The 27,137-nt window shown below is 53.4% G+C and overlaps 11 protein-coding genes across 11 annotated transcripts; 5 read left to right on the top strand and 6 right to left on the bottom strand.

The window, feature by feature from the left end:
* Nucleotides 1-832: 832 nt before the first annotated feature.
* On the top strand, nt 833-2,116 carry RHO25_002057 (uncharacterized protein; the record flags this gene model as incomplete). Its single annotated transcript, XM_023594647.2, has 1 exon — nt 833-2,116. One exon carries the CDS (start codon nt 833-835, stop codon nt 2,114-2,116), a length of 1,284 nt encoding a protein of 427 aa, XP_023458358.1.
* A 1,386-nt stretch (nt 2,117-3,502) lies between these two features.
* On the top strand, nt 3,503-6,211 carry RHO25_002058 (uncharacterized protein; the record flags this gene model as incomplete). Its single annotated transcript, XM_023594649.1, has 1 exon — nt 3,503-6,211. The coding sequence occupies one exon, from the start codon at nt 3,503-3,505 to the stop codon at nt 6,209-6,211; it is 2,709 nt and encodes a 902-aa protein (XP_023458356.1).
* Nucleotides 6,212-6,515: 304 nt separating this feature from the next.
* Nucleotides 6,516-7,649, bottom strand: RHO25_002059 (uncharacterized protein; the record flags this gene model as incomplete). Its single annotated transcript, XM_023594648.2, has 2 exons — nt 6,516-7,076; nt 7,140-7,649. 2 exons carry the CDS (start codon nt 7,647-7,649, stop codon nt 6,516-6,518), a joined length of 1,071 nt encoding a protein of 356 aa, XP_023458357.1.
* A 1,909-nt stretch (nt 7,650-9,558) lies between these two features.
* Nucleotides 9,559-11,024, bottom strand: RHO25_002060 (uncharacterized protein; the record flags this gene model as incomplete). Its single annotated transcript, XM_023594650.2, has 2 exons — nt 9,559-9,977; nt 10,031-11,024. 2 exons carry the CDS (start codon nt 11,022-11,024, stop codon nt 9,559-9,561), a joined length of 1,413 nt encoding a protein of 470 aa, XP_023458355.2.
* Nucleotides 11,025-13,841: 2,817 nt separating this feature from the next.
* On the bottom strand, nt 13,842-14,684 carry RHO25_002061 (uncharacterized protein; the record flags this gene model as incomplete). Its single annotated transcript, XM_023594651.2, has 1 exon — nt 13,842-14,684. The coding sequence occupies one exon, from the start codon at nt 14,682-14,684 to the stop codon at nt 13,842-13,844; it is 843 nt and encodes a 280-aa protein (XP_023458354.1).
* A 68-nt stretch (nt 14,685-14,752) lies between these two features.
* RHO25_002062 (40S ribosomal eS30 domain-containing protein) lies at nt 14,753-15,415 on the top strand (the record flags this gene model as incomplete). Its single annotated transcript, XM_023594652.2, has 3 exons — nt 14,753-14,944; nt 15,056-15,151; nt 15,287-15,415. The coding sequence occupies 3 exons, from the start codon at nt 14,753-14,755 to the stop codon at nt 15,413-15,415; spliced, it is 417 nt and encodes a 138-aa protein (XP_023458353.2).
* Nucleotides 15,416-16,145: 730 nt separating this feature from the next.
* On the bottom strand, nt 16,146-20,907 carry RHO25_002063 (uncharacterized protein; the record flags this gene model as incomplete). The annotated part of the gene is made up of 2 exons (XM_065602167.1): nt 16,146-17,021; nt 17,071-20,907. 2 exons carry the CDS (start codon nt 20,905-20,907, stop codon nt 16,146-16,148), a joined length of 4,713 nt encoding a protein of 1,570 aa, XP_065458239.1.
* A 792-nt stretch (nt 20,908-21,699) lies between these two features.
* RHO25_002064 (uncharacterized protein) lies at nt 21,700-22,402 on the bottom strand (the record flags this gene model as incomplete). The annotated part of the gene is made up of 4 exons (XM_023594654.2): nt 21,700-21,770; nt 21,841-22,023; nt 22,111-22,282; nt 22,373-22,402. 4 exons carry the CDS (start codon nt 22,400-22,402, stop codon nt 21,700-21,702), a joined length of 456 nt encoding a protein of 151 aa, XP_023458361.1.
* A 233-nt stretch (nt 22,403-22,635) lies between these two features.
* RHO25_002065 (uncharacterized protein) lies at nt 22,636-23,569 on the top strand (the record flags this gene model as incomplete). Its single annotated transcript, XM_023594655.2, has 2 exons — nt 22,636-23,244; nt 23,303-23,569. The coding sequence occupies 2 exons, from the start codon at nt 22,636-22,638 to the stop codon at nt 23,567-23,569; spliced, it is 876 nt and encodes a 291-aa protein (XP_023458360.1).
* Nucleotides 23,570-23,676: 107 nt separating this feature from the next.
* RHO25_002066 (uncharacterized protein) lies at nt 23,677-25,452 on the bottom strand (the record flags this gene model as incomplete). The annotated part of the gene is made up of 2 exons (XM_023594656.2): nt 23,677-24,219; nt 24,274-25,452. 2 exons carry the CDS (start codon nt 25,450-25,452, stop codon nt 23,677-23,679), a joined length of 1,722 nt encoding a protein of 573 aa, XP_023459558.1.
* A 446-nt stretch (nt 25,453-25,898) lies between these two features.
* Nucleotides 25,899-26,747, top strand: RHO25_002067 (uncharacterized protein; the record flags this gene model as incomplete). The annotated part of the gene is made up of 2 exons (XM_023594657.2): nt 25,899-26,056; nt 26,150-26,747. The coding sequence occupies 2 exons, from the start codon at nt 25,899-25,901 to the stop codon at nt 26,745-26,747; spliced, it is 756 nt and encodes a 251-aa protein (XP_023459559.1).
* Between the last annotated feature and the right edge of the window lie 390 nt (nt 26,748-27,137).

Here is a 27,137-nt window from a genome sequence, read left to right on the forward strand (position 1 = left end):
TTTCCATCACAATAGCTGCAAATCATTGTGCTCACTTCAGACAAGCTTCAGTCGACCACGTTGCAATCTGTGCAGAAGAGTTACTCCCATCCTACAAGGCCAGGAGTGACGGTTGCTCAGGTATGCTACTATCATTTTATTGAAAGCCGACCCTCGGCTCGGAACCTCCTTGCCTCATCGTGCATTTCTGTGCAAACGAATTACTGACATTCCCCAGATTCTTCGCAGACTCCTGCACGATCACCCTCGATCCACTCAGCATTCACCAACACCTGTGGAGGCGTTAGCTCGCTCTCTGCACTTGGCACCCACATCCCAGGCGACCGAGAACAATCTGCTGGAACCTTGACCCAATCGGTTACCTCACCGTGGCTCGCAAGGAGACGATTCGTTCTGCAGCCCACCTCGCTCTCACCAAATAGCATCACAGTAATCTAATTCTCAAGGTATGCACCCCAGTCGCGCCGTTAGCTGATCGTGCTCTACGTAAGGTTCATGGTACCTACTCGAAGACACTTTCACGCGCACCCACCCAGCGAACGCCCCACAGCTCACACATTTTAGGCCTCACCAGCCGTTGTCCATAACACCTTCATTCGGCTTTTCGTCGAACGATCACTGTTCTGGATTGTTCATTCACTGGGTTCTACAATACCAACTAATCACGTTCATTCACGACCGGCCTCGTAGTGAGGATTCACACTCTTTAATACAGTTCAACTGCTGGGCATCCACTCTTTTGCACACCCGGAAAATCTCGACTTGCGACGACTTGTCAATCCTGGAGACTTGACAACACGTTCACCAACCGCACTGGAACCTCGTTACCAACATGGCGTACCAACCTCAACAACAGTCTCAGCAACTAGCTGGCCCAAGAACCTTTGCCTCTTTCGGTTATTGCGATTCGTACTTCGTGGAAAGTCACGATGACGATGAAGGTATCTTCGCACGAGCGGCTGCAGAACGTGAGCGGGCCCGCAACGTGGCCAAGCTCAGGCAAAAGGCCCTCGGTGAGGAATTGTCACGAGCGACTGCCGACGAATACCAGGAGGACGTTCTTGACCACATGGAGCACATGGAGACCGAAACCATGCCCGACATCCACTCGATCGAGATCCAAACTGAGATTCAATGGTTCATGCGCCCGTACCTCCTGGACTTTCTGCTTGAAGCCCATCACGCCTTCCAATTGCTGCCGGAGACTCTGCACCTCGCTGTCAACCTGCTCGACCGATACTGCTCAAGACGGGTGGTCTACAAGCGCCACTACCAGCTCGTTGGCTGTGCAGCGCTCCTCATTGCCGCCAAGTACGGTGATCGCAAGGAACGTGTACCCACGATCCGGGAGCTGAAGTCCATGTGCTGCTCACTCTATGACGATGACATGTTCACCCAAATGGAGTGGCACGTGCTGCAGACTCTGAACTGGGTCATCGGCCATCCTACAGTCACCAGCTTTCTGCAGCTTGCCCTGACGGAAGTCGCTTTCGATCCTGAGCTGGAGCACATGTCCTGGTATATTTCCGAGTTGGCCCTGTATCACAAGGAGTTCATCCCCTCCCGGCCATCCGTTATGGCTCGATCTTCTCTCGCACTGGCTCGTTGCATCCTCAACAGGCCGCAGTCCCGGTACGATGATTGGTCTGCACGATACGATCCTCAGGTGGTACTCAACCTGTCCAACCACCTGGCTCACCCTTCGCAAGCGCTCCTACGCAAGTACGCATCGCCTCACTTGTCCTCTGTGTCAACAACCATCGACCTGTTCCTCAAGCACCAGGCCATGCTTGCTCAATCACAGCGAGCTCAAAATCAGACCCCTGTCAACGAGTCCCAAATGGAAATCGACTCTCAGCCCGGACCCAACTCGTATCTCACACCACAAACGCCACAAAAGGTCGGCTATCACGCCGGATCGTTTGGCATGCTGACACCACCCATCACTCCGGACAAGGACCAGATGGCCGTCAGCACTTATGGTGCGAACCCAGCATACGTGAACCGCGCAGCCCACTGTGTCCCTACTCCTCCCTCAGCGGGCGAACAAATGCATCACAACAACTTTGCGATGCAACAACAAACGTACATGTCGCAGCCACAGTTCGTGCAATAGCGGACTTGGCCGTCATCCCTTTGGCCAAACACCAAGGTCGGGCACAAGCCAGCTGCTTACGGCAGCATCTGTTGTATCAACAACTGTACAAGGAAAACATCTCACAATACGGTGGGACGTACCTATTGTACGTGTATGAACGTCATAGCATTCAGCACAGCATTGAAGCGAGCGTTGCATTTTTTGAGCATTTTCTTTTGTGTGTAGCCTCCGCCACGTCGTTTTCATGTAGCCAGCCAAAAAGAAGCTCGGCACATAGACGGGACGGGGCAAGGAGGACAGCATGTACGGGTAGTCTATCTGGGTCGGGTACATGGAGTCGGAGAGATTCTGGAGCCCCCAAAAAGCAGAAAGCATATTTACCTCGTGGAATCAGACTGAGCAAAATGGAAGCCGGGAACAGAATCAGAAGATCGTTCACACGCACACATACAAGGATCCGGCGACGGGCGCCGGCAAGACTCGATCTTGCACTTTTTTTAAGCGTTTTTTGCTATCTGCACTCGGATTCGAGTAGCAGCGACAGATACCCCCCATGTTTATAAAAAATGCCATAAACAATTCCGAAGTTCGCCCTGTTCGTTCAATGAGTGCTCGTGCACGATTTAATGGAATTCCTAGTGACACATAGGCTGGCAACTCCCGTTCACCGTCTCGAAAAGGTGGCACCTTCGGAAGCGAGGTCACCGCTGCATGGAATGAATGCTGCATAGTCTGCCTCAGGAGGACGAGTCCTTCTTCGTGCCATCACTCCTCCGCAGCGGATCCAAGATACCCTACCTCTATAAACGGAAGACCTGCCAAATCTCAAGTCGCAACATGAGATCGGGGGAATATTGCCCGATTCCCATCTTGCCATTTGTGACTAGTGAGGATCGAGACGAGGATGCATTCCTTGGATCCGGTCTCCTAGCAGCATCGTTGTTTTAGGGCGCCAGACATACGAGTGTACATGGTAATAACATTGCGTGTTTTCAATTCCCTCCTGATCTCCACCTCGGCCGTGCTATCCCGTTTGTTACGTCTGACTTCTTCAAAGGATGATCTTCAAATCGTGCCTTCACAATCTCCGTGACATTTCGATCACTTCTGGTCAATGCTGAGATGGCGAGTCGTTCTGGCCAGCAAACTGGCATGCACTGTCCTTCACAAATGCCCACACTCCTGCACGGCATGGATCAAAGCTTCGAGGGCATCGGAAGTGAGGTCCGGCTGGAGCAAATGCACACTAGCCACATGTGGCTAGTGCTAGCGCCAACCGAGCACCTCTCTAGCGAAAAAGTTTGGATAGCAAGTTGCACATCGAAGGTAGGACCGATCAACGGATTTCAGGCAAGCGCTGCAAAAATGTCTGTCTAGACGGCGTCCGCCCAAACGTCTACGAATATGGACGTCCATCGCTCGCGCTTCGTGCAATATCCTGTACGACCCATCACAGCAATCGCTTTCACACGATCCAGCGATGAAAAGCTTCCGAAGGGCTTCCCGCAGCCGACGCTGAGATTGGCGATTGGGAGAGATAATGGGCAAATTGAGATATGGAATCCTCTAGGAGGAAAGTGGGTGCAAGAGACGGTGTTTCCAGGCGCAAGCAGCAAGAGCATCGATGGGCTGGTGTGGACTCGAGAGCCAGATGAGACAAATTTCGATGGCGAACCGGTGCTGGGTCAACACAGACTTTTCAGCATAGCATCTTCTCCGGATGTCACAGAATGGGATCTTGAGAAGGGCGCGACGAAGAAGAAGAGCACGGGAAATTTTAGCGAGGCGTGGTGTTTTGCTGCGCAGCCGAGACAACTGCCTGGTGGGAAAGAAGAGCTGAGATCACAAGATTTGGTTGCTGGGTGTGGTGATGGGTCGATTGTGCTTCTGTCTACGGCGGACAATGATTTGCAATTCCGGCGATTTCTGGCTCGGGTGTCTGGCAAGAAGGCGAAATGCATGAGCATCACCTACCAGACAAGAGATCGGGTCGTGGCCGGGTTCGCTGACAGCAACATCCGGATCTTTGACACACGAAACGGCAGCATACTGAGGACTATGAGCTTGGGAGCAGGTGTGCCGCCAGCGCCTAAGACCAAATTCGTCTGGAAGGTCAAGTGCTTGCCGAATGGAGATATTGTGTCTGGAGATTCGAATGGGGACGTCGTGTTCTGGGATGGGAGATCCTACTCTTTGACGCAGAGGATCAAGGGTCACGACTCTGACTGTATCGACATTGTCACGAGCGAGGACGGACAGACGATTTTCACTGGCAGCTTGGACGGCAGGCTTGCGGTGTACCATCATCTGACGAATCCTGCTGGCCGCAAATCATGGGCGAAAGCGCATCACAGAAGGACGCACACCAAGAGCGAGGTGAAGGCCATGGCGTCTTATGACAGCAAGCACATGAGCGTGGTCGTTTCCGGTGGCGGTGATCTGGCTCCCGTCGTTACTCCCCTCCGAGAATATGGCAAGGAGTATATACGGACTCTGCCACATCTGCCACAGCAACCTCCAGTAACAAGCGCTCGTCAGGCCAGGCTACTTGTGAGCTGGGCTGAGAACAGCATCAGCATTTGGAAGATTGCACGAACACAGACTCTTGACTACACCCCAGAGGCCGAGCCACCTCGCAAATTAGTCGCGAAGATTGCGCTCAACACAAAGCAGACGATCCGGTGTGCGGCAATCTCAGACGACGGCAAGGTACTGGCCGCTGCCACAGATGCAGAGATCAAGGCTTTCCAGCTGCGCAAAAGACCAGACTCGGAAGTCCTCGTCCCTCGCAAGCTGGATGTACCAAGTGCACTCAGCTCGGAAGGTGCTCGTTCGTTACGCTTTTCTCCCGACAGCAAGTGGCTAGCCATCGTTAAGCTGGATAACGAAGTTCACATCGCTCGCACCGCCGCCGTCCCGGACAAGCCGAAGCACGTTCAGATTCTGGGTCGCACAGTGGAGCTGGAACGGCGTCACAGAAAGTTGGCTTCGTTGGATGCCTTCCGAAGCTACGATCAGTCAATCACACGGCTTACTTTCTCTTCTGATAGCAGTGTCTTGGCCGCAGGCGACGTGTCTGGACATCTCGACACATGGGTTCTAGAAGGCAACGAAGATCCCACTGCACCAGCATTCGATGTCACAGCTGATGATGCGAGGGGCGGTGACTCGGACAATGACTCTTCCTCAGACAGTTCTGACGACGAGGACGACGAACTCGTGGTGTACTATGGCCAGCACTGGGCTCAGAACCCGGCCGCACACCTCCTCCCAAAGTTGGACAGCACTCCTCTCGTTTTATCTTTCCGGCCCACTCTCAACCATGCAAGATCGAATGACTTGGTCAATGGCAACCCTGGAGTTCACTCAACCAGGCAGAATCCACATGCACATTCGCATGAACTGCCAAAAGGCCCTTACAAGCTCTGGGTTATGACTGCCAAACACCAAATGTACGAATTCGACGTCCTTGCCGGCAGATTGACTGACTGGAGTCGAAACAACCCAACCTCAGCCTTGCCAGAGGACTTCAACAAAGTTCGAGATCGCGTTATCGATGCTGTCTGGGATGTCTCTGCTCAGCGAGAGCGGATCTGGTTGTACGGCTTCAACTGGCTATTCATGCTGAATGCCTCAGCGGACCTGCCTTCCAAAAAGCGCAGACAGAGTACCAGCGGCGGTGCAGCTGATTTGCAAACTCCAAAGCGCGTGAAAACTAGTGGTGCAGGGAGCAAGAGAACTGCTGCCGATCGAGACGGTCTGCCAGGAAGGGTGCTGCGCGTCGAGAATGGGTCACAAATGGACGTCGACCTGGACAGCCAGCAGCAACAAACAAGGCCTGAATCTTCCGAAGTTGATCAGGATGACCTGGATGACGAGGAGTCTGAGCTTCGATTGACGCGCGTAAAGAGCACGGACGATCAGGCTGATTCTGGTGTTGTCGCGTCAAAGGAGAAGCCTTGGTGGTTGACGTTCAAGTATCGCCCTATACTAGGTGTTGTGCCATTGGAAGACAGTTCTGTTTCGAGTACTGAGGAGGACCGAGTGCTGGAAGTTGTGATTGTCGAACGGCCGATGTGGGATATTTTGGAAGGCGCGAAAAATGGGAAGTAGGATACAGAGAAATGATGAGGAAGCTTTTGTAACACTACATGTATATTGAAGTGTTGTTCGTTCCTCTCAGGTCATCATGTTAGAAACAACTATGCCATGCTATTCGTGGTATCATCGCATGCGCAAGAACCAAAACTTCTTTGCGCGGGGATTGCATTCTTCTTCCTTTCTTTCTTTCGCGACGCTTCGTTGCAATCCAATTTGCCGACCGAATTGACCAAAACTCCGTCGCGATGCTTTTCGCTCGTAGGTGATCAATCATCAAATCATACCAAGTCCCAATCTCATGCTCTTGTCACAGGTTCTACGAATGCCTATAAGGCTCATACCCAGCCTGCGGCGCAGCATAAGGATTCGACTGCCCATACTGATGCAACGGAACCTGATCATGATCGGCCGCACCCATATAAGGCGACTCGACACGTTGATAATCCCCCGTCTTTTCAACCTTCAAGCCCCCACGTCCTCTACCCTCTTCCATTCCATATCCCATTCCCTTCGGCTCAGCCTGCAATAGTCCTCCCTTGTTCGATTTATGATGTGGGTTACTCTTTCCCGAACAGCAGCAAATGCTAAACAGCCAGAAAATTGTGGCGCCGAGGGAGAATGCTACGCCTAGCCAGCCGACGATGAGGGCTTGGCGGCCGAGGGAGAGTTCGATGCCGTAGGGTTCGAGGACTTCGTTGAGGGCCGAGACGAGGACTGTGAAGAGGGCTGTGCTGGTTACGACGGAGGCGAAGGTGAAGAATGTGGAGACGATGCTGAGGATCCAGGTGAAGAGGGAGCCTATGCGGGAGAAGAGGGCGAAGATTCCGATGAGGATTACGGCGAGGTTGGTCCAGAAGGCGACTTGGTAGGCGATGAACTAGAATTGTGATTAGATGGATTCGCGGGTTTCGAGCTTTTGGAGGCTGGGTGGGAGACTTACCATCCACTTCGCAACGTGTCGGTATGCGTTGAGTGCAGATTTTCCGCTGCTGCCTAACAATTCCTCCGCGTATTGATCGTAGTTCTCTCGAACATTATCAATCGCATTCTGAATCACATTATCCGAGCTGCTGTCGCTTGTGCTACCACTGCTGTTCGTGCTCTCCAAACCCCACTCCTTGATCGGGTCAAAGACAAACGATGCCTTCCTGCCAGTGCAGTCCTTATCACTTCCATCCGTCTGATTCGAGTAGCAGTAGTTCCACAGGTAAATATCGTAGATCTGGCCAATTCCGCCTGCTGTTCTGATTTGACCGATCGCATCGTTCAGGACGCTATTGCTGCCGCCTCCTGTTCCTTCGACGTTTAGGTCTGTGAGGTTCGCTCGGAAGAAGTAGTACGAGTCGAGTGTGTTCCAGCCTGCAACTTGCAGGAGGACGCCGCAGACGAAGGCGGCGATGGTGAGTGCCATCGGCACGAAAATGCACGCCGCTCTGGCTGCTTTGCCCATCTTGGCGGTAGTGTTCCTTCTCGCTGGGTGTTTCTGTTCTGGTAATGCGTGCGCTTGTTGTGATGCTCTCGCTCTCTGTTATCGCAAGGTCAAGTTGAACGTGTTTCGCTTCGCAAGTAACGAAAGACGGGTACGCGACACAAACGGATGTGAGGGGTTTTGATGGTAGAACAAAGAGCAAAGGCAAAGCAGAGAAGATAGCAAGGAAAGGTGAAACAGAGACAAACCGCACGATCATATGTATACCTCTATTTGCGTCGTTTCTGCAACGCCGATGATGATGGCTGTGCAAGCATGCTGCGTGGGAAGACGTGGCTGACGTTTTCTCTAGCGTCAGCAGAACCCTGCTGCAAAGCAAGAACCCACCCACTTGCTCTCTTCGGGAATTCCGCTGCAGCCTATAGGCACTCTTCCGCCCAATTCTCCGGTCTCACTCGAACGTCTGTTTCGGCTGTAGACGTACTCGTCCCCAGTGGCTTTTCCTGCCAAACGAGTGCCCGGATCTCCATTGATGAGAGCATTGATACAAGAAACGAGGCTGAGAAAGAGGAGCAGAGGGTACGGCTGGCAAGTCTGAAACACGCCTAGCGGGTGGCAAAGCAAAAGAAGCTGTGCTTGTTCTCCAGAGACGCGTACCTCCTACACACTGTGCTATCGATATCGGTGTGTACCCTGAGAGAAAGGCCATACTGCACAGCTTCCTGCCGATTCCTCCATGACATACGCCGAAACGCCTTCACCGAGTACGATAAAATAGGTCTACGGAGAGATGCATCCTCCGTTTTCGTATAGCTATTCTTTCTCGGCTTCTTCTATTCTGTTCGCATCTTCGCATGCCATCGATCTCCCAGTATATCGACAATTCCGTGGTGAACGATCTCAAGATCATCAATGTCTCCACACACTCAGCCAGACAGGCTTCACAACCCCGGAAATCCCAGCCCAGCCTCCATCAAGCACCCTGCTCCCACACCTTCGCGAACGCGTCATTGGACGCGGCCGCGAAAGTTGATTATCACACCGTGCTTACTACGGCGTGCCATTGAAAAGCAGCACAAGCAATTCGTTTTCGTAGTAGACATGTCATCACTGTGGCGGCGGGCTGGGGCGAAGTGGTGGTGTGGACGTAGCCTCGTAGGAAGCGCAGCGCAGCGCAGTAGAAATCCAAAAATAGCTTGCACAAGCGCGGCGACCTTGGCAACACGCGTTCTAGCAAAAAGTAGGAAGCAGCTCACGGGACCACTTGAAATCTGCCTTTTGTCAAACACTGCCAATAGAGAGGCGAAGTCACACACCGCAGAAACATCGTGGAAGGCAGAAGCATTGTAGAAGCTTGTCAATTCTTCGATATTGGCACCAAGGCCAAATCCCATCTCCTTCTACTGCCAAACAAGAGGTATCTCGCTAATCTCTTCAAAAAATGTTCACGTGCACATCGTCTTTTTGCTTCCTTCCATCGACCATGTGTGTATAAGAGAAGACAAAACAGGCCCATTTAGACACTAGTAAACAGAAAAAAAGAAACTCCTCGCTTGACCCAAATGCCGTCGCCCAGAAGTGGTATCATCCATTTCATAGCACAGCGGAAAGCGTAAAAGCGTGATGCATGCCCAGTAATTCCCAATTCTCAAATTTATGCAAAGTCTTGCGCCAGTGATGCTCCAATGGACTCCTCGCCAAGAACAGATTGTGTGACAGTGTAGCACATATGGAAACGGTAAACCCGAGAGAAATGCTGCTTCTCTTGTGCAGCATGATGTGTTGACATACGAGAAAGGTGAGGTATATGTCGTCGACCGCCAGCGTGGTTGGGGAAATCGCTGATACTAGATCGCGTCGAAAATCGAATGAAGAAGGTTTCCAGGGGGTATCACTCGAAGTGAAGTAGAAAAGGTTGTCGATGTCAGCATCATTGTTGAGGTTGTTGGTGGTTGTTTTGTTGGTTGCGAAGAGCGCGTTGTCGTTGGCGTTCTTCCTGCGCGCTTTCCAGCGCCTTCAAGGCGTCGGGGTCCGTCCGTGGTCGATCACTCTTCACTCCATCGCCTCCAGGAAGGATCCGGCTCACGTTGTATGCGAGAGCTTCGATAATCATCTTGCGGAAGTCGGCGTCTTCCTTCATGTCTTCGGCATTGAGACGGAAGCGCTCTTGCTTGTCCATGTCGCGACGGCGCATGGCTCTGATCTCGGCAAGAATGTGTAGCAGTACACCCTCGGGGCACTTGTTACGAGGTGCAGCGTGCTCAGCTGGGTTGCGCACATAGCGACGAGTCACATCTTGACATCCATCGGCGGAGAAAGCAATGCAGTATGAGAGCCTCTTGCCCCAGCCTAATAATGATCAGCAAGTGGATCGACGACGAGTAGTCCGTGGCGGTACATACCTTGAGTGTACAGCAGTGGGGCATCCCAAGCCTCCTCACAGCAGTCCACGTGCACCCACTTCCTGCGGTGCGCGCTATACACTTCGGTCCAGAGATGGTCCTCGGCGTTCCAGACCCATCGGACTCGGCTCCCTAGTGCGCGGCAGAGCATGCCAAAGCATGTGGCCCACTCTCCAATGCGCCCTCGTTTTGTGTCAACGAGAACGAAAGCGTCGTTGTAGCGAGGGAATCGCTCAAAGGACTGGCACTGTGGGTTGCTGCATTGGTATAGCTCCACTCGTGATGCACTGCAGGCTTGTTCCTCTGGAAGCGGCGCAACCATGCCTCGTCCAATTGTTGGCATCATGCATGTTGAGCATTTGGGGTTGTTTACCCATTCGAAGAACTCCCGCTTGAACCATTTCATCATGGCGCGAATCACACAGTCCTGGTAGCCCCATGCTGGCTTTGTATTTGGGCCGAGCGATGCTGCTTCGGCCATGTAAAGATCCGATTCCTCCTGGGCCTCATCATATATCCGTTGGAGTGGAAGTTTAGCCAATGCGTCGTCTAGTAGTCCTGGGTTCTCCCATTTGCAAGGTGTGTTCGATAAAGAAACGAGCATATTTCGAAATCGCATCGACTTGGTGTCAGTGGGTGGAGTTGGAACAGTCGGAATGTTTTTGAGTGACGAGTACTCTGGTGGTGGTGAGTGCTGTCGCTCGATGTCGTTCTGTGGTATTGTGGGCGCGTCCGTCGGGGGCGCGGGCGCATGGCGGGCGGGCACGGGTGGGGCAGGTGATGGGACGACGACGAGCTCTGTTCGCCTGGACGATGATCGCCTCATCGACCCGGGTCTGCTGCTCAACTCATTCATGCGCTTCGTCGATAGTGTGCGGCGGAACTGCGTCGTGAGGTCCTTGGCCCAGTTCTCCGGAAGCGGTTGTGCTGACGCCGGCTGTGGCACTGGCTTTCGTCGCGGCACCCCGTTTGGAGGAGGGTTGCGGTCTGCCATGGTCGCAGCGGGTGTGTGAGGGTGTGTATCTCGGTGGTCGTAGGTGAAGTTGTGCGAGTCCAAGGAAAGCGAACTGAATGAGTGAACGTCGGTCGCTGTGGCTGCGGGCAGGGTCCTTGGTGTACGGCGACTGCGCCTTCCTCTCGGCTTGACACTGCCTCCTGCCGAACTCGTTGATAGCGAACACCACGAGCAACACTGTCGAGCCGTCGACGACTGATATTGAACGCTTTGGTGGTCTTTGAGCAGCGACAATGGTCTGAACGACGGCTTTGACAGTGTTGAAGGGACGATTGGAGAGGGAAACGTACACGCTGACGCGTACCCTTCGCCCTCAGCACCGGTCGTGGTCTGTGCCCCCTTGTCGCTTTCCCCCCAAGTGATGCGCGCCCTCCACCACGGCCGCCTGCTAAGACTGGCGATGGCTATTGCGTTGCACTGTTGCATCGTACGTATACATATGCCTCACGACGACCACGCAAACGACTGCCTATCTGCTTCGTCTGCCATTTGGAAGAGCTGCTGCGTCGACAAGATGCAAAGCCAAGCACTCTTGGCGTCATTCTGTGTGCCGTCTCTGCTGCTCCACCGGTCCACAACACATTGTTTCTTCCAGCGCACTCGGTGCTGGGCGTCATCAGACCATCTGCCAGTCGCTGCATGACTAGACACTGCGCACACAACAGCATTCTCTCAGTCTCTGGGCAGTATACAACACGCAACTTGTGCTGATCGCTGGTCGCAAGACCGCCTCGAACGAGGATCTTCCATCGTCATGCGTGTCCCAGGTGTTGTGGAATCCTCGGCAGCTCGCCAGGCCACGCGTACAGTGGTTGTCGCAATCGCCACAACTGCAGAAGTGCTCCGTTTCTTCACCTACGATAACCAGATGGATGGAACGGAACACAGCAGATCCTCAGGACTACCGTATAACGGCTATCGCACATATCTTCGCTGCGAAGCACAGACAGCGACAATCAATAGCCCACTCAATGTGTCGTCTTGATCGCAGGGTGGCTCAGACGCGTGATCGGCGTCGGCTGTTGGCGTCTTCGCCCTCCTTGCAACCCTTAGTCAACCCAAATCACAACCTCCCTGTTCCACTTTTTGTCCCAGATTGGTTGCAGAAAAGGTATTTCGTCCTTCTGCAGAGATGCCTAGGACACAGTGTTGTTGTCGAAGCGGACGGACCTCGGAGCCAATCATCTCTGCTGCCTTGTCAGACCGATATTGGTAGCACGAGGCTGTTCAAGGATATTCACCTATACGGCAGTGGCAAAGTCGAGACAGACGCGTCGGCTACCACGTTGCACACGTTAGACCATTGCGACATTCTCCCGCACAGGCCCCTGCAGGCTCCTACATTGCCTCCATCTGGCAAAGACGCGCTTGCGTTGAGAGGCATCCCACTCTTCATCAAGGCCTGGAGACGGCTTTTGCTGCAACAACGCTAGAAGGACCGCGGAGCCAACATTTGCACACCCGAAATGCTGCACCTAGAGGGAGCTCTTGTGGGCCAGCAAATATTGATTCGTCACCAGGACTCCTGCAGACTTCATATCAAGCACATGACAAGCAACTCCGTTTACGCAGCCCGACCACACTGGCGATGTCCAAGCAAGACCAGATCCTCTTCTGTCTGCCAGACTGAATGTTATGTACGACCAAGTCTTTGACCACGTAATCGACGACATCTGCAAGACTTGGCAACGTGCTGTCTGCCTGCTTGAGCCGGTCAAGAAAAATTGACTTGTGAACGACGCGTATAGTCCTCGGGTCTACTGTGGCACCACCTTCACCGCAGCATGATACCGCGGCAGTTGACAAACGTCACGCAAGGTCCATGAGAAACGACATGCGGTTGGAGGAGTCGTACCTTGCTTACCATTGGAAGTGTTCGCTTTCCATACGAGTTCTATACCGCTCACATGTGTAGTGCTACCTGGCTTTCGATTCACTGCTTGGCTTCTGCAGGTCCGTCACATGCGGCTGGGCCTCTCATGTCGGCGTGTCGCTCTACGCTTCCTTTGTTGCCTCATTCGCACGCTGACAACTAGACTGCAGAGCATTGACGAGGGCTTGGCCAGCCGCCGCAGACGCTCGCCGAAATTCTCATGCCGGATTCCTTCGGGGGCAGGGTAAGGTAGCTCAGCCTCGATCTCACTGCTTCTCCATATTCTGGAACACTTCCATTGTGCCACATCTTGCAAAGCGAAGGCTCGATCCTCGTATTCTTTGCTTGTCCCATGTAGGTTGTGCATCTCATTCTCCAGCACCGAATATGAGTACAGCTTTGCAGAGTTGCAGAGCAGTCCTGTAACAAAGGTCATGCTGCAATGTCTGCTCACCTGCCATGCGACTCAAGTTGGGGACACGATTAACGAACCGAAGTGGCACTTCTTAGGCAACGTTATCCCCTCCCTGATAAGTCTGCATCGATTTCATTGCGAGTGCAGCGCGGGAAACATTAGCTATCAACAATGTACGCTCAAGCAGGTACACTTCAGGAAGTAAGTTTCAATTGTCAACTCTCGCAAATCTTTATGGTCAAGCACGTGAATCGCAGCTATGTTATAGACTGCATGTGCTATGTGCTTCACCTGTGAGCGATCAATCGATTGCGACACAAATATACTCTTTCGATGGTGTGTCGGGTCTACAGTCTCACATCAACTTGGTGAGCTTTGCACATACAAGCCGTAGTGCCTTTAACAATTGTCTTGATCTCAATGTTCATTGCTCATGAATATGCTACCCAGTATATATGCTTCGTCTCGTGTTTTCTATCCCCATAACATCCTCTCATCTTCCCCTCACTCACAACCCAAACTTCCAATCCACACTCCCATGTCTCCACTTCTCCTCCCCAGGCAGCTTCGCCTCAATAATCTCTTTCATCGTCAAATTCTGCCACACATCCAATGGCAACCATCCAATCCTCGCCCGGTCTCCAAACCCTCCAAACCAATAGATGTGATCCACGATCAACTGAGCATAATGGCTCTCATGAATGTCATTTCCCGGCTGCCAGAATATCGAATCGGGATGACTTCGCAAGAAACATGCTTGAATCTTTCCATCTTTCAGTCGTTCTTCTGACACGGGTTCCAAACGCCCATGAAGCGAGAAGCGAGGTAGCGCGGCGGGTGTATGAGGTGTCGGGATCTCATCTTCGTCTTGGGATCTCCAGAGCCAATTTGTGAGTTTGGAGAATGTGCTCGCTGATGTTGAGTAAGTGTTCTTTTGTGTAGGCCACCAGCGGACGCTGAGGGAGATGTTGGAGCCTTGGTTGTAGTTTTTGTAGGGTGTTGCGATGTCTAGGGCGAGGAGGATGGGGTTGCCGCTGTGAGGATCGCAGTCGGCGTAATATTCCATTAGGCCTATCGGTGAGCCTTCGACGTCTGAGGGTCGGTTTTCGGCTGTGGAGGCATCGTCGCTTTTGTGTGATGTGGATGGGAAGACGGTGATGAGGGTGCCCACTGTTGAGAGGTGGAGGATCTTCCGTGCCTGAGCGGTGGACTCGCGGATGGTGGGAAAGTGGAAGTCATCGTCGTTGATTGTCTCTGGGTTGGAGAAGATGTGTTGTGGTTCGACTTGCTGTCCGATTGAGCTGGCGAATGCCGCACCGGCGGTGGCGGTCAGGAGAGTGGTCGCTTTCATGGTGCTACCGATTGTGTCTGTCCAACAATGCACTGAGAGCAAGCTATGCTCACGAAGAGGCGCGAACAATGCATGATGGCACGACCGACTATCAGATGATCTTATCAATTACCGAAACCGAGGCCGGTCGCCGCTTCTGTGTCGCCGCTTTTCCGATCCCGTGCCAAGCATCTTCCCACTCACAGGCTCAATTCAGCATCGACGCCATCACCTGGACCGCTTCACCACACCCAGCGCCAGCAAATCCATCAACGCAACCCGTGAGTCCACACCTACCGCCTCGAAATCACCACCGGATCACGCACATCCCATTTTCGCCCGCCCACGACCGCTACAGCGAGCGCGCAAACTGACAGTATTCGCCACCACAGACAACCACAGCTCGAACACCACACCACACCGCAATCATGGGTAAGGTGCACGGCTCTCTCGCCCGTGCCGGAAAGGTCAAGTCGCAGACTCCAAAGGTACGCCAGCTCCCACACCACGAATCACCGCTTCGATAGCGCAAGAGGGGGGAGAAAGACAAGGAAGAGCACAAGGGGCGGACAAATCTACGGACTGCACAATGAAATATCATCTAACACGATACCCACCAACAGGTCGAGCCACAAGAGAAGAAGAAGGTCCCCAAGGGCCGCGCGAAGAAGCGCATCCAATACACCCGCCGTTTCGTCAACGTCACCATGACCGGCGGCAAGAGGAAGATGAACCCAAACCCAACCTCATAAACGCCTCGTAACCCAACATCAACCTTTCACGAACCGACAATGAAAACGAGAGAATAAGCCGACAGCCACAGACGAACGACCAGACGGCCGACGGACCACGGCGTGGAGGAAGCTTTTTTTGCGTGAAAGGTTGTGGTTGCAAGTGCGAATTTGAGGAAGGAGAAAGGGGAACGAGTCACAGAACATAACAAAATAACGATGTGTTTTTTTGCTATCGGGCATTTGATGGGACTATTCGGCGTTAGTACTACTCGTATGGGGTCGGATGTCTCGAGAGTGTGTACGGTCCATCTTTTTGCTCTCTCTCTCATGGGACGAAGGATGACTGTATGCCTTGAAGAAGGAAGTCGGCTGTTAACATGAAAACGATACAGGAGGCTTCTGGGAGTTCTGTGTACTGTTTCTCACAGTAGATCCGAATTGCACGAGCTTCTCACGGATGTCATGTCGCTGGTCTCGTATGTCAGTCTTTTCCTCTTGCACGCATGTCACTCTTCGCAGCCACAGATTGAGTTCACAGTGATTAGATGATGTTGCAGCAGAGTCTGCACTTTATGATGCAAAGTACATTTTGATTTTCGGTTCTCCACAAAGCGATGGTACTCATCAAGCCTTACGAAGTGTGCCTCATTCCAGTCCACCACCAGTGTTCCACGAGCAGTAGAGGAACTTCAAGCAATCCCATTCCCAAACTCTTCGACGCCAGAATTCGCCACACGCCACAGAAGTGCTACTCTGTAGCCGCGCCGACGTGTTCCTTGCTGTTGTGTTCACCACCATTTTCGACTTCTTCTTCATCATCCTCAGCCTCTCCAATGATCCTGCCCATCTCCAACTCCTTCATCGCCTTGACGCGCTTGAGAATCTTCTCTCGCTCCTCCAGCTCCTGCAACTTCGCTCTCGATCTCTCCACGGGGTCTTGAACAGTCATGAAGATCCAAAGTTTCGGCCGCGCGTCCTGTTCATCACTGTTATTTTCCAATATTCGTACACTCTCCACCGAATGTCCAACTGGCAGGTTCAGGGTGATAATGGTACATACATTGTTCTCCTCGTTGTCGCCCTCATTTGGAGTAGAGAGACTCTGTGGCTGAGCCTGCCCATGGCTTTGGGTACTCACTTCCCGACTATCAGACGTGTCAGAACTGCTCTTCGCACGATGCTTCACGCGCGGATGAACACGCCGAACTGGGGGTGCCTGAACAAGGTAGTTGTCAGAGATGTAACGCTGAGGCATCTTTACCTTTGCTTTTTCCGGTGTAGACGCATCATTATCAGCGCTGCGGCGAGTGCCACGGAATGCATAGAGAGGGAGGCTGCTTTCGTCGGCCGGACAGAGGTGGCTCATCTCAAGCACCTTCACTCTCGGCTCGTTGGCGTTTGGCTTGGTAGCAGTCGGCTGGGCGGCATTCGTCTGAGTGGCACTACCATCTGTAGTGGCAGCGTTGGATATGTCAGTGACTGCTGCAGGCTTCTTCTTCGACTTCTTCTTCTTGCTCTTCTTAGCAGGCTTTGAAGTAGCAGCGTCGGAAGGGCCATCTACAGTAGTGGTCTCTCCGCCTTCGATCTGGTCGGGCACAGCGTCGTCGACCTTGGAAGAGGACGCCTAATAAAATGTTAGATGGCATTCAAACAGGCTTCGCAGTAGTACTCACCTCGACGGCAGGCTCAGAACTAATTCCCAAGCCTCGCGCAACGCCAGGACCAGCCGATGAAGCAGCATCTGAGTTGCTTGCGAAAATGCCAGTGATGCGACGGAAGATACCAGGAGCTTTGCCTGGCGAAGGGGCGCTCGACGCAGGGGCTGGCTCAGGGTCCTTGCCAGCCGTCTCCGAATTGATTGCCTTCTCTGGAGCAGCGACACTCGCTGAAGCGTCGACCTTCTCCCGAGTCACAGTCGCCATCGGAGTGTTGGTATTCTCTGGTGTCATTGTCGTCGCAGCAGTAGTAGTTCCGAGTGCGTCAAATCGAGTGTCTGTCTTGATCTTTGTCAAAGGCTCGACAGAAAGCTCTTCAGGTCGAGCAAGTGGTGCAGCTTGTGTGGGGCCTGAAGTGAACGAGGAAGAGGTGAACGTGGAAGCCGTGGGTCGTGCCGCCTCGCTCTCCTCATTCGCACTTGCACAAGTTTCACCTCTGTCCTCAGCAGCCTCAGCCTGCTCCACAATCGGCTCAGGCTTGGCAGTGCTCGTGGCCTTACGCATCGGTACCTCATCTGGCTTCGGTAAATCCGCTGAGATGACTCTCGAGCTCGTGCGAGAATTGCCGCCCTTGGGTGCTTTCTGCTTCTTAGCCTTCTTCTGCTTGCCGAAAAGACTGAATGATTCCGTCTGAGCGGGACCCTTCACTTTAGCCTCCTCTTTTGCCTTGCCTTCCTTCTTCGACTGCACGTGTGGCTGACCATCACTGTCAAGGATGGGCGAAGCTGGTGTACTTGGCGCAGTGACAAAAGGCGCAGCTGGCGCTTCAGAAATGCCCGAGCCTCCGCCTTGAGTCATTGCGGATTGCTGCTCCCCGTTGCTTTTGGCTTCCAGGTCCGGTCCAGCTGAAGTGTCAAGCTTTGGCACTGCAACGAAAACCTTCGACTTGGATTTGGTTAAGTCTGGAAGCTGAACCTTCTCTTCTTCCTCTGATGATTTGGCCGGTTGTTCTTGCTGAATAGGGGTAGCTGAAGGTTCGCCGGTATGGTCTTGTACGACAGCGGTCGAGACACCAGTTGGAGGCGGTACTGCGGCTGCTTTGAGCTCAATGAAATCATCATCGACTGCCGAACTGCGCTCTCCGCCAGGCGTGGCGCTAGCCGTGTGAAAGCTGTCGTCAACATGCTCATCTTCGGACTTGCTTGAGGCATCAGAGTTTTTTGCAGAGACCTCCTGGTTGCCAAGTGCGCCCTCTGGCGTCTCCTCCGTTGTCAACGGCTTGACGAGCGGATCCTTTACCTTTGTTGCCTGGATAGCCCTCGAGACCGTTGTATCGTTCGGGTCCTCAGTAGTGCCCATGTCCACGCTGGACTCCTTGTCAGCTGGCGCATTTGATGTGTCCTGTGTATTGCCGGCAGCCACGGGCCGCAGTGAGTCCTTGCGCTTCGCAGGCGTCGTGTGCTTGGTCTCTAGGACGGTGACAACAGTCTCGGCGTTGGAGCTGGTGTCGTCTGGTATTGGGCTCAGTCCTGCACGACCCTTTTGAGCGTTCTCCTCAAAAGCCTGGCCAGCCGCTTCTCCACGAAGTTCGGAAGCTTTCTTCTTATTGCGCTTCCCAGTCTTCTTCTTTCCCTTCGGAGTGTCGGCGCCGGAGGCGGCTGGAGTGGCCTCTGCAGACATTTCTTCCTTCGAAACAGTCGATGGCCCCACGCCTGAGCGGTCAAGCTGTGGAAGGTCCGCAGGTAGAGATGAAGGTGCATTGAACGCCGATTTCTGCACGTAGTGCATTGAGGGCGGAGCAGGAGCTATCTCCTTGACTGGGACGCCCATGTGAGTTCGAAGCTGGTAGCGTTGGTGCTCTGGGTCCCAATGCTCTTTAGCGACTTCAACATCTCTGAATACCCCGGGCATGATTTCTATGTGTCTCTGCTTCACGCATTTGCGTGCGCCATGATGCGTCTCGAAGGTAATGTACCTATGGGCGCTCTCGGTGTTTGCTTGGTTGTGCGACTTGAGAGGTGGAGAAATTCTCTCTACTGGACCGAAGTTCGTGAAACACTTGCGGAGTTGATCATCGGTCACGTTAGGTGGGATCATGAACGCGATGAGCTTATGCGCGTAGATACACTTGTCCCCGATGGCTGTTTTGGTGCAGTGATACTCGTTCATGTCGGAGTCAGTCACTTTGCCCACCGTAGCTGTAGGTCCATCTTGACCATGGAAGGCGGCGATGCCGGTAGTCACAGGTGCTGCATATTGCGATGGTCCGCCTGTGGCTTCGGCCTGAGAAGATCGCCGAGTCAGGATTCGCGGAGGTCCATGAGAAAACTGCTCCAGAGAGCGCTGCTCTGGAGTGGCGTTCTCATCTTGGTGATGCGATCGCCAAGATCCTGAGCCATCGACAGCCCGCTGGTAGTTGTTGGCGGAAGACGCGTCGTGGAAGCCGTGCGACGGGTAGCGAGAGCCAGAAGAGTAATCGCCATCTGCACTCGATCTGCTGATACTGTTGCGGCCCCGGCCCCGGCTACGGCCGCGAACGCTCCCATACGTTGCGCCTCTGCCGCCCGATGAGGCAGTGCTGTCACGGCCTTTGCCGCGTCCCTGGTCTGGTCTCTGATCAAAACCACCATAAGTTGGCTGCGGTGGAAATGCTCTGGCGTCGCCATGATTCATATTGCGCTCGCTAAGTGGCGGGTATCCAAAGCCCTGAGGTGGTGGCGGGCCTTGCATGAACATGCCGTGGCCACCCATATGCACAGGCTGTTGAGCATGATGCTCAAAGCCGGGCGGTGGGTGCGGTCCCATCATGTGAGGAGCTGGGGCAGGGTGACCTGGACCGAAAGGATGACGCATGTCGTTAGATGGCATGATATACGTCGGTGGTCCAGGCGGCATTGGACCAACTTGAGCAGAAGGGGCAGGCATAGGGCGAGACGGCAGTGGTTGCTGCGCGTGCTGAGGTGCTCTCGGATCGTAGAACGACGATGCTGGTTGGTACATGTTGCGTTCACCCTGGCCGCGGCGCTTGCCATTAGGTGCACGCTTCGAGCCACGTTGTGTTTGCGACTGGAAGTCCTTCGCGTTCGCAACATGTTCCCGGGCATCGCCAGACGGCTTGAAACCGGCGGCGCTGGCTTGTGCTGGTGTGTTAGTCGAGCTGAATGCAGCAGCAGTAGCACTCAGTCCGGTGGAAGGCACTGCTGGTACCGTAGCCGTCTGCTTCTCCTGAGCTGCTGGTACCTCGCTCGGCTGTGCTGGCGCATTTGTTGGCTGTGTCAAAGATGAAACAGGTCCAGCACTGGCGACTTCCACCAGTGAACTCTGCTTCGAAGGAGTCGAGGTTTCGGAGACCAGTGCTGGCTCTGGGGTGTTTGTTCCTGTCGCCACGAAGGCCTGCGGGTTGCGCAGTCTCCACTGAATACCTTGTACAGCCCAATCAAGAAACTCGGAGCCGAACACGTCGATCTCCTTCTGTTCAAAGAATGTAGTCGCGCAAGCTTCTTCACGTAAAAGCCAACCTTCGAGGTCAGGATTGCCGACATACTCTTTGCTCTTATGCTCGAACCACTCGTTGACCACATGCGGAAGGCGAGTTTCCCGATTGTTAATGGCGATGGAGTACCAGACCTGCTTGAGAAATCTGAAGCCTTGCACTTGACATTCGCTCGCCGGGAATTGGGTCAGGAGAAACTCCTCTTCCGCCTCCTTGCTGGCGTTCTGGGGAAATTGATGGGGCATGATGCCACCCCATCTCTTCGGCTCCTCCTCAAATAGAATCTTGCAGTAAGGCAAGATGTCGTTGAAGCGACTCGAAGACGCGATGACCGGTGGGCGGATACCGTCGCCGTCGGCCATGGTAGGTGATGGAGAGGAGCTGATTGAGCTCAGAAGAGCGAACTCTGTGCTGGACGGTGCGAAGGACAAGAAGTGCGATGAAAGATTGGCGAAGAATTAGTGAGCGCGACAAATGTTCGAAGAGCCAACGCTCGAAGATTGATGTCGATGTTGGTGGCGACGAGAGAGAGCGACCGCCGCGGGTTGATGATTTGTGGTCTGTTGTGGTGCAAGTGCGAACGAGCTCGAGCGTTTGCTCTTGCATTTGACGCGAATGTGAAGCGCGCACTTGCTTCAACCTTCACTTGCAACGCCTCACCACTTCCGTTGGCAACATCAAGCAGCCATTGATCTTCACCCCATAATCAGAACTCTCTCGTGGTGTTCTTGTGCTCTCGATAGTGGAAATGACGAACGGCGTCGTTTGTATGCATTTGCGCTATCAGCGGCTATGTGCATTATCATGAGATAGAGAGGTAGTAGGACGGCTTACATTGACGACACGCGGTTGCGCGCGGAAGACCAGATTTAATAGACCTATGGCCGTAGCACCAATGAGACAGCATTCGCTTGAATGCCCGCTATGGGTGCCGTATCAGCAGCTGCGCGTTCCCGAAGTGATTTCCGCATCTACAAGGCATTGTCTCTGGGCCATGGAAGAAGCGCCGTCAGAATGGAAGACTTCTTCCTGGATGGCTTTACTCATAAAGAGCTGGGATTTTGTCAAGACCTCTGCGCCTGCTACGGACTGTGTTTCCGCAGCGATTCATCTAGCTGCACAGCCATGTTCATTCTCCTCCACACACAACCAGCTCATACCTTCTCGGTCTCCTTTGGCACCGATTTCACGAGCTTCAAAATCTCGCTCTCGTTCTCTCCAACAACTGTGTTGTATCAGCCCAAGCGTCCCGCTTGACGCTCTCATGGTCTTTTTGAGGAGCAAGATGTACATACCAGCTCTGCCATTATTCCAGTCCACTGTCACTGGACGCTGGAAAGATGCCTCGCTCTGCTTGAATTTCCTCAATGCGTCACTCGTGCCTGTAGCATCCTTGATCACATTGCCAGCCTGCCCAGGACCCAGATACTCCAGGATGCTGCTCAACTGGTCGCTTGTGGGAGCGCCTTCCTGCACATCTAACCGAATCAATCAGTATGTACCCTTCTACTGCAGCAGATATCTTCCGCTAGTCCCCCAATGTGATTTCAAAGCTCCTCACATACCAAGCTCGAATTCCGTCCTCTCCAATTTGCTTTGTTTGCTGTGATCGCTGGCCTGGTCCTCGGTCGCATGAGCTACGCTGGTGGCATTGAGCTGCTTGAGCAGAGTATGTACGCGGGTCGACGCTGGGAGCTTCGGATTGTGGAAGACGGTGATCACGTCCTTGACGCCAGCCTGCAGGATCGTCAGTATTGAATAGAAAGCCCATATCTTCAAGCCTGAGTGTAGTCGATTGCCCTCCTACAAGGCTTGGATTTGGCTCACCTCCTTGAACAGATTTTTGAAGAAGCTCATTGTGACTAGTGTTGTTGACTGTTTTGTCTGAACCCCGAAAGAGCGGTCCTCAAAGTGAAGCTTGACGAGGAGCTTGGACGTGATGTCAGGCCGCCAAGCGGAAGGCGCGCGCGCGAGTCGCGGATCCTTGAACCCTGTTTACCATACCCCTGTCACGAAAGTCCATACAGCTGTCAGCAGCTCAAAACATTTCCTTTTCAGCTACGACTTCTCAAGCGCAAAAAATAGACAAGATGGAGTCCCTCGAAACTGCTCTCCGCAGCATCCTCACACCGATCACTCGCAACCTCCCCAAACCCATCAGCGATGCAGCAACTCAACTCCTCGGCGACAGCTGCTACCGCAGTCTAGTTCACGACCTCACAATAACCGACTCGGTCTGCCTCAAGCTCGCCATCTCCAAAGCCCTGGGCATCGCCATCATCGCCGCAAGCAGCATAGTAAAAATCCCTCAACTCATCAAGCTCATCAACAGCCAATCCGCCTCCGGCATAAGCTTCCTCTCATACCTCCTCGAGACCGTCAGCTACCTCGTCACACTGGTCTACAATGTCCGCAACCAGTTCCCGTTCAGCACGTATGGCGAGACGGCGTTGATCGCTGTGCAGAATGTGGCGATCAGTATTCTGGTCTTGCAGTTTTCGGGACAAGGGCCTATGGCTGCGGTTTTCATTGCTGGATTGGCGGCTGCGGGGTATGCGTTGTATAACGAAGGGGTTGTGAGCCTGGAGATGTTGCAGTATTTCCAGGCTGGAGCTGGATTGTTGGGTGTTGCGAGCAAGTTGCCGCAGATCATCACAATCTTCCGTGAGGGTGGGACAGGGCAATTGAGTGCTTTTGCGGTAAGTACTGCTGTCTAGCAGATGCTGGACGATTTTGAATACTAAATTGGTATAACAGATCTTCAACTACTTGGCTGGATCGTTGGCTCGCATCTTCACTACGTTGCAGGAGGTGGACGATAAGCTGATCTTGTACGGGTTCCTGGCTGGGTTCTCCTTGAATCTAGTGCTTGCTCTGCAAATGGTCTACTACTGGAACGGCTCGAGCACCAAACAGAAGAAGCTTGATCCAAGGAGAGAAGGAGCTCCAAGCTATGCCAATGTCGTCAAGGCGAGTGGCAGTGAAAAGTCGAAGAAGTCGCCCTCAACCAGGAGACGAGGATAGATCGCGCTCGAAAACAATTTCGATAACTAAAATGTAATGTCTTCTCTTCTATCAAAACTCGTGTTGATCAAATCGTCAATCGTGTCTTCGTTCGGTCATCCCTTCAACTAGTGCTGTTGCGCCCTTTCCAACTCTTCCCTAGCTTCAGCCAGCTCCGCCTCTGAAGGCATATTGACAATCATCAAATACAGTACATCTTCTCTCATAGCTCTCTTCACCGCACCCAGAGGCCCGCCTTTCCTGTTCCTCCTCCTGGCATTCCGAGATCTCGCCTCGCGCTGAAATGTACTCTGACTAGACGATGCCTCCACAGCACTGCCTTGTGAACTACTCGCAGCAGGACTGAGACGCCCCGCACTCGAAATCTGCTCAGATCGGAATCCAGTGCGTGAAAAGAGTTCTTCGCGATAAGCATCCCCATATCGCTTTCTAGATCGAGGCTCACAGCCCACAGCGAGACGACGCTGATCGCGAAAGAGATCTCGCTCCATCCGTCGCTCGCGCTTCGATGCTATGGGTGTCATCTTTCCACCTGAAAGCAGCGCAACGAGGCCGCCGGAGTACATTGGGTGATTTGGATCTGCTCGAGCTGATTTGAAGGCACGATGTTGTTGCGGCACTGCGAGCGAAGAGCTGGGATCTTGGGATGCCTATCGAGCTGTTAGCATATTCCACGATTGGGAGAATGAGGCCTCAGTACTCACGTAATCGAATTGAGCCCTGCGATCAAAGTAGTTTGCGAGGAACTTTTTGGCATCTTTGGTCTTGTCCTTGAAAGTCTCTGGCCCTGCTTGAGCTGCTTGGCGATCGAGCTCTGGAAAGATCAGGGGCGCAGATTCTGGAAGCATGGCAGTCCCTTTAGTTGTATTGCTAGCGAGCCTCATGTCTTTCATACGACTGTTCATGCTCCTGCTTCCAGACTCGTCCGAGTGCGTTCTGTTGTATTTCGCAATGGTTTGATTAGTTGTGACATCAACCTTCTCGGCTTTGATGAGGTTGGCGAGTCCAGCGATACCAGTGGTAGATTGTTGCATATCCGAGTCGGACTTGTACTTGACAATCATAGCGTAAAGGCCTGCGGGCTTGAATAACTCCTCGTTCATGGAGTCGAGGAAGGTGTTTGTTCGTGTTCTGGATTGAACTTCTGCCCCGACTCCAGCAGCGATTTGTACCGCCGTAGTCACAGCCATTGCAATGACCGATGGTACGAGTCCCGCTATGGCGGCAGAGATTTGGATGATAGGGAAGATGGGAGATGCCTGGGAAGACTTGTGGAAGTTCTTTAGAAACTTGAGGAAGACTTCCTGGTCGATGCCACAGTCCGCCAGCACTGGGCTGTATGCTCTGATAAAGCCTCGTGCTTTTTTTCTTGGGCGACGCTGGGGAAGTATCACTGGCAATGGGATCTGAGGGCGAGTGAGAGTGCTTTCTCTCGGCTCCGCTGGCGGGTTAGTATTCATGACCTCGCGGACAAGCTCCTCAACAGGAGTGTATTGTGCCTCGGACTCGTCATATGTGGGTAGGCCATTGCTATCAGTGGGCTCTAACGCTTCATCCAGTGCTTGGAGCTCCTCGTCGTCCTCAATCGATTCGGTATCGTCTGAATCTGAATCTTCTTGTGAAGAAATGTCGTCCCACTTCTGATCAGCTGAAGCTGGTGGTCCTGCTTCGAGAGTTCTATGCGACGAATTCTGTCGATCTGTATACGCTGGAAGCGCTTCTGTGGACTCCATTTGACGGTCTTCTGGTCCGGTGGTAGTACCATGCTCGAGCTCCTCTGTTGCTGCGGCACGGGCTTGCTTCTGTTCCTTGCGATGTTCCCTGTACTCGGCTCCCATCGCAATGCCTTTGCCGGCAAGCTTAGCAACGAGTCCGATTGGCATGTTGAGAGTAAATGTGGACGACAACCGAAGGGCTTGGTTTGGGATGATAAGACGAACTGCGAGCGGTCTTACCGGTTCCTATATATCTGCGAACACAGCAGCATTACCCTACTGCCTATTGATTGTCCATTGCATCCTTCAAGAATTCCGTCAGACCCGCTCGAGTCGCGCTCGGGAGCTCCGCCTCAGCTGTGCTTGCAGAAGAGAGTGACGAAGTGGATGCTCGGACAGGGTTGAACGAGCTTGATCCAATGCTTAGCCGAGATGCCAGAGCTTGAGCGGGCAGCCCGTAGCACATGGGCGCGAAGCTAGCCGTTTGCGGTGCGGCTGAGTGAATTGAGTTGCGCGCGAATCACAAGTCGGCGCGACACCTTCCAAGAGCATCGCATCCCAGGCATCGACATACCAGCATCACTCCCCATCGTCGCAACACTGCAACACTCGTCATGGCGCAGACGCAGACACAGACTCCGGCTCAAACACTGCCGCAAGAGCACATCAAAGCCATTGACCACTTGCGCATGCGACTGGCCGGGCTCTCGACGTCTCTGCACCTATTGCAGGGAGAGCTCGCGAAACCGCAGAACGATCCTCTGCTCGCATGGTAGGTCGTGGTCGCGGTGACGCGTCGCCTGCAAATGCACTCCCTTGCTATCTTGTAGTGTTAGAAGTCTTTGTCGCTAAGGTAAGTTGACAGGCCACAGCTGCAAAAGGCTTCAACGAATCTCGGACAGAACCTCGACGGCCTCGCCAGTGCGTTGAGCGCGCAACGCCAACTATTCACATCGTTGCACCTACATCCTCTTCCCAACTTTCCCGCGCACACGCAGCAGGGCCTATTGGAGCAGTTGGTGCGCAAAAAGTTGGACCCGAGAGCGGAAGCGTGGATCGAAGAAAGCGTCAATGTCGGCAAAGAGCAGAGCAATGGCGTTGCGGCGGGCCAGGAGTCGGGCACGTTGACCGAGGCCGAGATGCAGGACTTATGGTCCTCAGCCATGGATATACATCAAGAAGTTCTCGCGCCTTGGATGGAACAGGATCTCTTCAGCGATGATTTCACTGTGCTGGAGCGAGAAAATGGCGTGAAGAATGTCGTGACCGGTCTGAAGCGCGATCTCGCGGACGAGGACGATGACGATGAGGACGACGGAGACGATGATGGCGACAAGATGGTCGAAGACACCGTGAAGCCAGACGTCGTGCAAGCTCCTGCTGCGAACGGTCTGAACACCAGCCTTCCTCCGTTGCCGTTAGACAGCATGCTCAAATTCGCACATGGGCAGGATGTTCCTTGAGAGTCAGATATGCTGATCTAGAAGTACCTCTCAAGCCCACCCACCCTCGGCGTTTCCCTTTTGCGGCATATTCCCCCTTCGGGAGGTAGCTGTGTTGACAGAGCGTGGTTCAGCCGGCTTTCGTTCAGTTCGGATTCTGCCTGAACGCAAGGAAACCGAGTAGATGGCAAGCGAATACAACGAGCTCACATGCCCCACTGGCACTGTCCGCGGATAGCCTGGACTGCTTGCCTGTGCCGCTTGATTCACTTGATACTGTCACATGAAACTGTGAACGGATAACAATTGCTTTTCACTTCTAGTCTCTTCATGCTTCCATGCCTGCCTTTCCTGACTCATCACCTGGCAGAGCAACACAAATCTAGCTTTCGCCAACAAGTCCGAACACGT

Source organism: Cercospora beticola, chromosome 1, assembly GCF_033473495.1.
Source record: "Cercospora beticola chromosome 1, complete sequence".
In the NCBI taxonomy this organism is placed as follows: Eukaryota; Fungi; Ascomycota; class Dothideomycetes; order Mycosphaerellales; family Mycosphaerellaceae; genus Cercospora; species Cercospora beticola.